Source organism: Alosa alosa, chromosome 5 (assembly GCF_017589495.1).
Source record: "Alosa alosa isolate M-15738 ecotype Scorff River chromosome 5, AALO_Geno_1.1, whole genome shotgun sequence".
NCBI classification, from domain to species: Eukaryota; Metazoa; Chordata; class Actinopteri; order Clupeiformes; family Clupeidae; genus Alosa; species Alosa alosa.
This window is the reverse complement of record NC_063193.1, coordinates 4,318,633-4,330,747: the sequence shown is the minus strand read 5'-3', so window position 1 is coordinate 4,330,747 and position 12,115 is coordinate 4,318,633. Positions and strand designations below refer to the sequence as shown.

At 40.8% G+C, this 12,115-nt stretch overlaps 1 protein-coding gene across 1 annotated transcript in view; it reads right to left on the bottom strand.

Annotated features, from left to right (window-relative positions):
* Positions 1 to 12,115, bottom strand: part of nos1 (nitric oxide synthase 1 (neuronal)) — a 42,364-nt gene that overhangs the window by 4,915 nt on the left and 25,334 nt on the right. Inside the window, exons 16-23 of the mRNA XM_048244182.1 lie at positions 9,603 to 9,661; positions 9,097 to 9,213; positions 8,473 to 8,647; positions 8,211 to 8,349; positions 8,001 to 8,079; positions 7,367 to 7,560; positions 6,934 to 7,103; positions 3,333 to 3,543 (exon numbers count right to left, since the gene is read on the bottom strand). Coding sequence (XP_048100139.1) covers positions 3,333 to 3,543; positions 6,934 to 7,103; positions 7,367 to 7,560; positions 8,001 to 8,079; positions 8,211 to 8,349; positions 8,473 to 8,647; positions 9,097 to 9,213; positions 9,603 to 9,661 — 1,144 coding nt within the window. The remainder of the gene's footprint in view (positions 1 to 3,332; positions 3,544 to 6,933; positions 7,104 to 7,366; positions 7,561 to 8,000; positions 8,080 to 8,210; positions 8,350 to 8,472; positions 8,648 to 9,096; positions 9,214 to 9,602; positions 9,662 to 12,115) is intronic.

Genomic DNA, 12,115 nt, shown 5'->3' with positions numbered 1-12,115 from the left:
GAAAGAAAAACATAACAAAATAAAACAGAAAACTAAACATTCCTGTGCGCCATCAGAACACAAAAGAGTTCTGTGTTCAACACATAGCCATGGGGACATCTGTGAGGCGATTTGTTGAGCATGTTCAATCAAGGCCGTAGTCATGATGTCAACATTGGGGGGGACCAAATCTGTGGTGGGGTCTGAGAGACCCCCAAACAGAATTTCAATACATTTCCTACCATGCAAAAATATTATTAAAAATCACAACAGTCAATTAGGGTATTCCAAACGTTTGACAGACATAGGCATGGCATGGATGGATGGATTATGAACCCCTGGACACAGATGCGGTAATGCCTGGGTACTGCAAGTAATCTGAGGTCCAAGTGCGATGCATTTTCAAAATTCCAAGACCAACGATCTCATGTCTTTCTTTGCCATATGCATGATCAATATCAGAAGATTTTTAAAGACGTTTTTGGACGCAGCTTAATGTTTCATGGTTTGGCATAAAACTGCTAATGAGAACTATAGCCCACTTAAGAAAGTGAAAAGACCAAGACCTACGATAGAATAATTGAAACATTCTTACAGGTGATCTAGTATATTTAGTGATCTCTCCAATCTAATATTGACCCTCAAATGTCCAATTGCCCTCGTTTAGGAGAGGAAGGCATTCAAAAAGGCATTCGAACAGTTTGATAATGTTCGAGGTTATTGTGCAGTATTGGGAATATAGGATAGTATTTGATCATACAGTTTTGAATGTTAAAAGTGAATAAACTTTTTTGAGAGGTAGATAAACTCTAATAAGAGGTGGGTAGGCCTAAACTCTATTTCTGAAATTTCAGAGGTGGATAAACTGCGTTTACTCGCGTTTAGCCTCCACTACATCCTAATTTGCGCTCATAGGCCTATTCCCAGCTTCGTAACAGAAAGGTAATATTTGACTGTAAGCTATACAATGTAGGCTATAGATATTTTATATCATATATAGCCTACACAACCAAGGGACGGAAGTTATCCTCTGAAAGCAGGGCATCTTCATATTTAGTGTTGTGTCGGAGTTGCGTAAAGAGGTGCAGAGCGCGCACCTGTTTGCTTTTTTTGACTGGCAGTGCCCAAGATCAGATGACAATACGTGAGTTGAATAATGTAGGATAAAATATAAAGGTAAGCCTAAAGCAAACAATAAAGGACAATGTTTAAGGCATTGGACATTATTGAAAGAAAAATGATAGCAAAGGTATGCAGAATGAATGAAAATGACCGCTTAAACTAGGCTACTTTTTCAGCAAAAACATAGCCTATCCTAAAAGAAACGTTAAGCCTACATGACATATCACGCTTATAATTTAGTCCTCTGTTTTGTAGGCTAAATCAGCATATTACCCTGGGTCATATTGGAAACGTACAGTAGCCTACTGTACCATAACGTACAGGAGTGTAAAGGCCTAGAGGTCTTTCCTTCATAAGCTAGGCCTACCCATTTTTTTTTCTACAAAGTAGGCCTAAACATACGAAATGTTGATTATTCACATTACTGCAAGCAAAAGGAATGAAAGCGAGCAGAGGACAATGGACATGGATGCATACAATCTCTTTCCAGAAAGCTTTGCTGGAAAAAAACATAATTAGTTAAGATATTCGAACTGACGCATATAGGCTAGTTAACATCAGATGGCATAGGCTAGGCCTATACTAATGTTTTCAATATCTAATTTTACATAAGCTACAGCTTTTAGGCCATTGATTTCATTTAAACATATGCTAATGATATTGATGAGGGGGTGTTTACAAGGCGGAGACCTAAAACCATCCGGCTGCGCACAAGTTGAAGTTCATTTGTGATTTATAATGGGCACATCTGGAAGGGTGGCGTACGCACGTTTGTGCGTACGTTCGTTTTCTCTGAATCACACGTACGATAATTTCAGAAATGATCTAAGATCAAATGAAGGATGGTTTCTACGCAACCCTTTTATAAATGAGGCCCCAGGATTCAGGAATGGGCTACTAAGACAGGCCCCTCTTCTGTCTGACTCCTCATGTTACCCCCTGCATTATAGACTGGCTTCTGACAGAAATTATGTTTTGGGCCAACAAGTAGAAACACTAGGCCTACTACAGCCTTTAATTGATGAATGGAGGTGCAAATTCCTTTCTTTGGCGATTCACATTAACTGTAGGCTATTACCGCCAGTGCATTGTAAAAGTTTTTTCCAACTTGTGTGCCGTCGCCACATTTAATTCCTACGTTTTGCCTGCATGGATGCACGACTGAGTGCGCATCTAAATAATATGCAAGATGCAACAACCATTTCTAAGAGGCCTATAAACGGCAATTTCTGGCATTACTACTAGCATATGAATGCATTATTTATGTTGAAAGACATGTGAAAGAAATGAATGACTCAGGCTTGCACAAATTCATCATTTAAAATAAAATGTTTCACTTTCGCTATCATTGCGAAAATAGGCTACAATATGGAAAATGTTTCAAAGTTCCCTTTGAGTCTGATCGGCCCCAAAAATGTATGGGATTTCCTTAGCCTGTGCTACACCTTTCCAACAAGTTTTGTAAAAATTGTACCGGTAGCTGCGATATTGTTGACAGCCCTACCTCACCGCAGTAGGGTGCAGTAAATGGTATAAATAGCTTTTGATAGCGCACGTCACTAACGAAAAACGGAAAACCACCAGGACAAACCACTCAGGGGTGTAGGCTACTCTGGAACCATCACTAGGTCACTAATTTTTGCATTATTTACGTTTGATTACATTTCAGATGGCGGTGCGTGTTGGTTTCCTGTAGGCCTAGTATAACGCTTTTTTCTGTCTTTATTTTTCTATGTCCGTATATTGGGGGGGACATTTTGGTCATATTTGAATATTGGGGGGGACACGTCCCCCTCAATGTCTATGGTGACTACGGCCCTGTGTTCAATCATTCTCTGATAGTCCTGTAAATTACTGGCATAGGATCTGTTCACAGACTGGAATGGTATCCATAGCGATAAGCATCTTAGGATTCCCTGGCAAAGCAGGGAGTTGTGCACAAAGACACATGGTGCCTGTTGTTATTCAACATACTCCGTTTCATTGTCACTTTATTCTAGACTGTTCTACTGTTTCTTTTTCATTTATTTATATTATTTTTCGTTGCCTCACTATACTAGTCAGCTGTTTTCTACTCCAATTTTAGATGCAGTTCTATGCTTTTCTATACATTTTGCTTTTCTGTTTCAGTGTCATCCTATTCTATTCTATTCTATTCCATTCAATTCAATTCTATTCTATTCTCTATGTCAGTGTTATTGTATTCCGTCATACCGTATATCCATGCTTACCTCTTGTGAGGTAGGACACCACGGCCACGGTGAGGTGGATCTCCCCAGGGTAGAGGTCGGGGGAGGAGCTGATGGAGTAGTAGCGCGGCTGGAGGAGAGACAGCTGGGTGAGCAGGAGGGTGGAGGGGATCTGCAGCGAGGGGAACTCCTCTAGCACCTCCACTAGGGTGGGGTTGTTGTACCACTTCCACTCCTCGTACTCCTGTAGACCCTGAGCATGCACACACACACAAACACAAAAACCCACACAAGCAGCGAGAATTAAAAACTACAGTTTTAAGTATTGCTCTAGCTAATATGATTATGTTTGTGGTTTTTAGCAGACACTTTTGTACAAAGTCACTTACAATTACATCAATAAACATTACATTACCATTAAAATTAACATTTTGAAGTATAGTCATGTCCAAAATAAAGCAGTAGTAATAGACTATGTAACATATACCACAACTCTGTAAGAATGAATTAGTAAGATACAACGTAAGATGTGTCTATAGACGCTTTTTGAGGATACCAAAACTATCGCTAGCATGAAGAGCAGTGGGTAAATCATTCCACCAATGAGGAATCGCAAAAGAAAAGAGTCTTGAGTGTTGATGGAAAGTCAACATAGCAGACACTCCTCAGAGGACTGCAGTAGGCTGTATCATGGAATTGAGAAAGCAAAATGCAGATCCAGTAAGTATACTATAGGCCCGAGTAAGGGATTTTAATTTAACTCTGGCTACTATAGGAAGGCAATTAAGAGTAACTAACAGAGGAGTTACGCACGTCTTCTTTGGCTGATTAGACCAGATGCATTTTTAATAATCTGTAATGGTCTCAATACACACGTTGGTAAGCCAGCTAACAATGAATTGCAATAGTCCAGTTGGGAAAGATCCATGACCTGCAGAAAAAGTTGTGTGCATATTGTGTTAGATAAGGTCTGATCTTATCCTTTGTATAGGATAAACATACATGACTTTGTGATTGAGGCTACATACATGCTCAGAGAAAATCTGTCGGTCATTAATTGTGACACCCAAGTTATGTGCCGTTTTAACTAGGATCAGTGAAGATAAATCAAGCTGGATACTGATCTGTTGAGGAACAGATGTATTAGCTGGGAATACCAGAAGTTCAGTTTTGGAGAGATTGAGCTGAATCTGCCAATCTTTCACCTAGACCAGAGGCATGCAAAAGTCTGACCTGAAATAGTAGAGTCATCAGGTGGGAAAGACAGGTAAAGTTAAGCATTATCCACATAACCATGATAAGCAAATCTGTGGGAGTAACTAATTGCACCTAAGGAGTAAATGGAGAACAGAAAGGGCCCAAGAACTGATCCCTGAGGTACACCTGAGGTGAGGTTGTGAGACTTTGATAGCTGTCCTAACCAAGACTGAATGGACATCCTTTGAGGTGGGATGCAAACCAATTACGAGCTTTCCCAGGGATTTTCTGGGATGGGTGCAAAACACCTGCCCTGCTTCACCCAGGTACTGCACATTGGTGGTGATTGAGGATTGTAGATTGAGGATTTTTTCTAGCCTGGATGCCAGTAAACTTAGCACTGCCAACAACATTTGAGGTCGGGAAGTTCGGTCTGAACTTGTTTCGTTGTGGAGCAACTATGCCCGAACCAGAGCGGTTCAGACCAGAAGAACTCCTGAGTGGTTTTGTTCAGAGCTGAAATTGCAACTGTGTTTGACAGAGGACAGATGTAGGTTGCTAGTGAGAAATTATTAGATTCCAGTATGGTACAATCTCTTTGTAAATGACGGGTATGGCCTATGGACTCCATAGTGCCCCCTTATTTCACTTAGTCTTGTGGTTGGCATATACTTTTAGCTACGCACACCAAATGTTGTAGGTGCGTGTAACTCCCCAAGACGAACAACTTTGTCAAATATGTACATTACATTAGCCACACCCAACAGGAAGTGAGATATTTGGGATTTTGTGCGTTGTGACACATGGTTAATTTTGACGTAATTCTCCTAGACGATTTATCTGATTCATGTCAAATATGGTACACATCATGTCAAAATGTTGCTGATTCTAAATTGAATAGCTTTTTTTTTATTATGTTGTAATATGCAGAAATGGCGATTTGATGAATTTGCATACCTCGCCACATAAACAGGAAATGTGTGATACATTTGCCATGCATTTTTTGACAAGGCTCAAACCTTACAGATTATGGTGATGATGATATTCACATGCCTACAGTGCATGTCATTTTTTTCCCCTTCACTGTAAATCACTTTGGATAGTGATATAATTGCAATGTGCTAGTGTTGTTGGTGGTGCATTTGTTACACTGTTATTACATAGCACAGCATAACACACTGATTATGATGTTGTAATACCACCTATTCCTGACCAAAGAGGACTTTTCAAGTCAATGAAGGATGTTTAACCACATAACTCTTGATTCATTGTAACTATCTATATGCATAGTGTAATATAATGAATAATAAAGAATCACAGCACATCAATCCTTTCAGTTTGCATATAACAAAGGTTAGCATTAGTTCAGATGTTATGGTGAGGTTTGTAAGTACAGAGCATCAAAACACTGTAAAATTATTATTAGTGTACTTAGTGACCTAGAAGCTATGATAATGCTCAGATTTTGTTGCAGTCTGAAAGAGAAAAACTCTCTATCTCTCTCGCTCTCTCTCTCTCTGATGTTGCCCCTTCTGCTTAGAGCCTAGCCAAGTATAGAGGGCTTCCAAAGATGACTTTCCGCTACTCATGCGAGCACTGTACGTCTAAATCAGTCATTCATCAGAGACAGAGAGGGAGAGAGAGAGCTGTGACAACGGCAAAATCTTGCCCAGAACAGTAAACAAGTCGAGGGGGAAGGAACAAGGCTGTGTGTGTTTATTCGCTCCATTCCTCTTCCCTTGTTAAGAATGAGCTGAACCATGTATGCGCATGACTCACGCCCGGCCTACATTTGTTTTTAGAAACGTTGATGTCCACAGTGAGAAGCTGAGCAAGCGAAAGGAAATATGTCTGTGTGTTAAAGAACGCACATCTTGAGTGGCAAGCCGCGAGGTCCTGTAAGGCTTGCATGACGTTGAGTTTGTTTTCAAACTAGCTGCTCATCACAAAGGACATATATTAGGAATTGTCCAGGTTTTGCTCAGAACTTTTTTACAGGCAGACCTTTGATTTGCAATTTTGTAGATTTAAAATTTAGGCTGACATTGTTGTAGGCCTAAGTCCGAGATGAGAAGCCATATGCAGAAGGTACCAACACAGTAGCTAAGTTTAGAAAGGTCATTGCAAGTCCATGTCATCTAAGGGCCCATTCTGACTCACGTCTGGTTCAGCTACTATCTGTGCATCATATCCAGCCTGTGCTAACATGTACGTAAGGAACTTTGTTCAGTTTGTTCACCTTGCAATGAATCGTGATATACTGGAGAAAGAACATGCTCTGCTGTAGTGCATAGGCTACTGTTTATACACTAAAACTTGCGACACAATGGGGACTTTTTATGGTGTTCTATATAGTGAATAAAATGTACAGTTCATAATTTGAAGAGAATTACAAAATGGCTGACTCATTACATAGTTGACCACATGGCTTGGAGATCAGGCCTACCTTACTGAGAACCTCAAGCTTCTTCTTGTGTTTTTCGTTGGTGGTGAGAGAGGCAAACTGCTGCAGGAGCACAGGGGTCGGTGGGGTGGTGATGTCCAGGAAGTACTTAAAGGCCTGGTATATGGTGCAGGGGGGGATGCGGTTCTCATCTGTCCAGTTGCTGATCACCCCTTCAAAGGGGAAACAAGGGGAGATACAGCCGTTATACTTGACCTTTAAAAACAAAATGGAGGCAAACTTACAGGCTAGCTAACAAGGCTAGCGTTGTTAGCCTGTAAGTAGCCCATTCTTATACACTATTATGCCAGACCACACTATTTGATTTATGCTGAATAAGAAAACACAGATATGCTAATCTGCATGATCTAATCAGTTTCCAAATGTCAAAAGTCATGTTGTTGTTGTTGTTGTTATTGTTGTTGCTATCAGTTACCTAAGGCTGTGTTTCTCTCTTCCAGAAACTCCACCCTGACTATTTGATTGACAGGCGGGGCGTCTTCCAGCTTCTCGATGAGAGCCATGACCAAGTCCTCTTGGTTGCCTGGGAAGACGCCCAGATGGTCCCCAGGCTGGTATCTCAGGCTGTCGTGGTTATTTGTGGCGAGCCGCACAACTATGGTGGAGCGCCTGAGAGCAACAGTCAGAATTGAGCAGTGATTAGTGGGCATCACAGTCACACGAGAATTAAGCAGTCTGCCCACACCATATGCTATAGAATTCATTGTTGTTGTTTTTTATCCAGGTTGCATATCACATACATTCAAAGCAACACTGTAGGTTTTTTTACCTTAAAAAATAATGGCTTCAAACTCTTTTTGTTAATACACTGGCTTTTGATAAAATTGAGAATCGAGGCTCTGATAATGCTGATGCACACCCGGAAGGCCTGTAATTGCACTACAGGAAAATTTAAAATGGATTTTTTTTTTGTCAATTTCTGATGCACTGGGTACCATCCCAATACTAAATGGATACCCATGGTTGACAACAAAGAGTTTAAATACCATTTTTTACATTGTGTTGTTTTAAGTCTGTCTAGTAAGCACTGCATTGTATAAACAACTTACGTGGATTTCTCACTCTGTAGGTTCTCTCGGACTAACAGCGTGGCACCAGAAACTTTCTTCTTATGAACGGCGAAAAGTGCTACAAAAGGAAGGCATTTGTGTGGCAACTGTCAAACTTTTAAGCGCTGACATCCCATTGCTCATGAAGCTATAATTGGAGCCTTAAAATTGGTCACCTCCATAACATGGCCATGTTGAGCTGCAGCCTACCTTGAGTGAGTGCGGGCGCCTCTGCTGTGTAAGTCAGACGGAACTTGCTCTTTTTCCAGCTCCGGTCATTACTGATGAGCGAGTCGTTTGCCTTCTCGATATTCACATCGTCTCCAACGCAAAAGACGTCACACGCAGCCTGTGTAACCACGCAAACCGTTTTTTTTTATTCTGACATTCACTCCTGTAGAATTATCTATTGCCATTGACATTTTTCTTTTTGGAAAAATGTGGGTCTTATTTCGTAACCAAAACAAATTACCTTGAAAACCTTCTTGGCCCAGGTTCTGAAAGACTCCTCTTGGCCACACAACTCGTCTCCCTCCCCCATGCGTAGGATGCGCTCACCCCCCAGCTCCTCGAACAGAGTGTCCACGGCGTGGGCAAAGGCGCAGAAGTGTGGGTAGGCCCTGGAGCCAAGGCCAAACACAGAAAACCTGACGGAGAGAGAGAGAGAAAGAGATAGAGATCGAGAGAGAGAGAATGCGACATGGGGGCTGCAATTTATTCTGCCAGGAGATTCGATGTTTTCACACACATAGTACACCATGAATGCCTACAAAGCAACTGCCTTCAGCCCTCAGATCTGGCCAATATCTATTTTAGAGTTGGCACAGATTTACTGAATCAGTTGTGAACTTAACAGGCTGCCCTTTCCCTCCACCAGCCCATCATTTTTTAATTACATTTTTCTCCTCTCTTTCATTTTCTCTGTGAAGACATGGCTTACAAATGGCTGCAGAGAAAAAGGAAGTGTTTGGGATCCAACCCCCTTGTCACTGCGGATCAACGCAAGACAACTGACATGACCGGGGTTTCACATTCAGCTGGCCAGCAGACCTGATTTGACCGCGTTGTCCAAACCAGGCTGTCTGCCGTGATTTACCTGACGTTTGCCAGAGGCCCCGTGCTCTCAAAGTTGTCTTTGGGCTCTGGGTCGTCACTGGAGGATTTGCGTGTGTCCGAGTAGGAGGAGACACTATTGAACCGTACTTTGTAGCTCCTGGAAGAAGTTGAGGTACAGGTGAGGAGTGTATATGAGGATATATTTCTGTGTGTTCTATGTGTTTGTACGGGCAAATACATTGGAACATGTGCGTGCATGTTTGTGTGTGTTTTTGGGGATGTCATGGATGTGTGTGTGTGTGTGTGTGTGTGTGTGTGTGTGTGTGTGTGTGTGTGTGTGTGTGTGTGTGTGTGTGTGTGTGTGCACGCTCATGCTCATGTGTGTGTGTGTGTGTGTGTGTGTGTGTGTGTGTGTGTGTGCATACATAAGTGTGTGAGTGAGTGCATGCTTGTGTTTGTAATAGAGTTTGTTAACAATGCAACATAAGAAAGCACATACATCTGTTGCATTTTTGATATGCAAATAACAAAGTACATCAAACTCACTTTCTGTCCTCTGTGTTGGAAGTGGGATGTCTCATTTCCATCAAAGCTGCACCAAACTTCTGCAAAGGGAAAAGGGGGGGGGGATCATACTATTGAACGAGCGTTCAATTAATGTGTAGGTGTGTTTACAAAAAAAAGTGTAGTGATGTCCTCAAACGGCATACATTTTACTTGGATATATTCATCTGTTTTCTCTTTTGAAACTAGGACATACAGAAAACTTTTCAGAGGGGCCTCACTGATTGGCTGGCCTGAAGTCAGATAGCAGCTGATTGGCTGGTCTGAAGCCAGATAACAGATTCTGGCCTGGTTCAGGCCCAGTTGTGGCCCAGATCTGGCTGATCAGAACCAGGAGGTGTGTTCAGATTCCGAGGCAAACGTTGAAGGCGAACACGTTTTCTTTGAGCTTTTCAATTTGAACATTCCAAATTGTTCATATTTAAATTGTAACCCCTAGTCCAGCTTCTGTTCTTGTAGAGAATAGCTTTTTCACACTGTTTATGTCCACTTTGCAAATGTTTTGCAGTGAATCCAAAAGAAACCTTGGTATTCTAAACACACTTGTACTGTTTGAAAAGTGCCTGGTAAAGTATTCTCCCTGAATACTGCTTGAAGCTTATAAAAGACATGGAACATCCCGCGCACCCCCTCTTCCCCATGGTTATAATATTCAGTGCATTTCACATTATGTAGATGCAAGGTGCCAATTTCTCACACTCTCCCACACAACCAAATGCAGGTTTCACCATAATCTCTAAAAAAAAGGAAGAAAACTTCAGAGTTTAACAGAACATTCCGCAAAACCATGTGGTTTAACGGGGGAGGACCACTTCAAGCCAATGCTATTGACATTAAGTTAAGTGTGGCCACTGCAACAGCATCGCAGTTTCCTTGTCAAGGATTGATGATATCTTACTCTGAAATGGCAAATTTGCTAAACTGTGACAAGCAAAATGAAGAGCAAACAGCAACTACAGTAAACTGAAGTGAGCATAGTTTTCAAAACACAAAAGCCTGATATCATATCCTTAATAGGGCTGTCAAACAACTAGAAAATCAATCAAATTATTTACACAATTTTACAATTTTTAATTCTGATTAATACAACGAGTATTAGGGCCACACATGAAGAAAAAAATATTTTTGCCATGACGAGATTAAACTCGTCATTTTTGCCATGACGAGATTAAACTCGACATTAAACTCGACATTTCGAGAATAAAGTTGAAATATCATGTCGACTTTAATCTCGATGTGTTGACATTAAACTCAACATTTTGAGAATAGGCTAAAGTTAGTTTGGAGAGAGAACGACCGCTCCAAAGTAAGGTACAACCGGGACGATTGAAAAGGAGGACGAATGAAACATTCCAGTTTTCTTCAAGTGCAACAACGATAGACATACATCATGCGGACAAAACATAGAACATATTAACCTCCGTTGCTCAGCCAAATACTTTCCTGTTACGTCCTTTTATCACGGAGTTACAGGCGATAAATGTGATGGTCAAAAGTAAACTTCATTAGAGGTTTATTTATTTATTGTAGGCCTAGGCCTATTATTAAAGAGTGTTTTTCATCTAAAGGTTCGACTTCATGCTTATGCACTAGACTAGGTATAGGGCCTACTATGCTCTCCCCAATCCCAGACTTTATTTGTAATGCAAAACAGCCTAGGCTATGTCTATGGAGGGACGAATGAAGCTGTCCTCCCGACCAGACAACCCCATGTATTCTAAGTAAATGCAAACACATCTGTGTTTATAGCCTACTATATTTTATGCTGGTGAGACATGGAAAAGCAGTTTGAGTTTTGCCATGTTAACCTATGGAGAGTGACGGCCTGTGGGTCATGAAGGGCAGTTATTTGGATTTGCGGTTGCCTTACCCACGTAGGCTAAAAACAGTGAAGTAACATTTTGTACTATAGAAACATTATATCATTGGAAACATGTTTTATTCTAGCTATATAAATGGCATAGTGCATGGTATTTCCATAACCGCGAGATACGCGCTTCACGATGACTGCAATGAGTTGTTAACAGACGCAATCCGAGTTTAATGTCGACATGGTGACTTTAATCACGCCATGGCAAAAATATTTTAATACTCGTAGATTAATGAAGCCTAATGCAATATGGAATTAATGTAAAATCAACTAGGAATTTATTGTTTAATATGAATTACAGATTCTACACAAAGCAACATAACAGATTTCCAATAAAACCATTATGATCATTGACCTTTCGCTTGAAAGGAATATTTCTTACTGTATGTACTATGACAAACCCCAGATATTAAGTGTCAGTTGAATGTCACTTAGTCCATGTAAATATGAAATGAAAACAAAGACAGAGGCAGAGAGAGAAAAAAAACAGCACTCACATGGAAGAGAGAAAGAGAGAAATTCAAAGACCTTTTTTGAAAATGACCATGCTGGGGTTTTCCCTTGCCACTTTGAAAGCACTAATCCTTATCATTATTGTTATCAAGACTGGGTTGTATAATAAAGA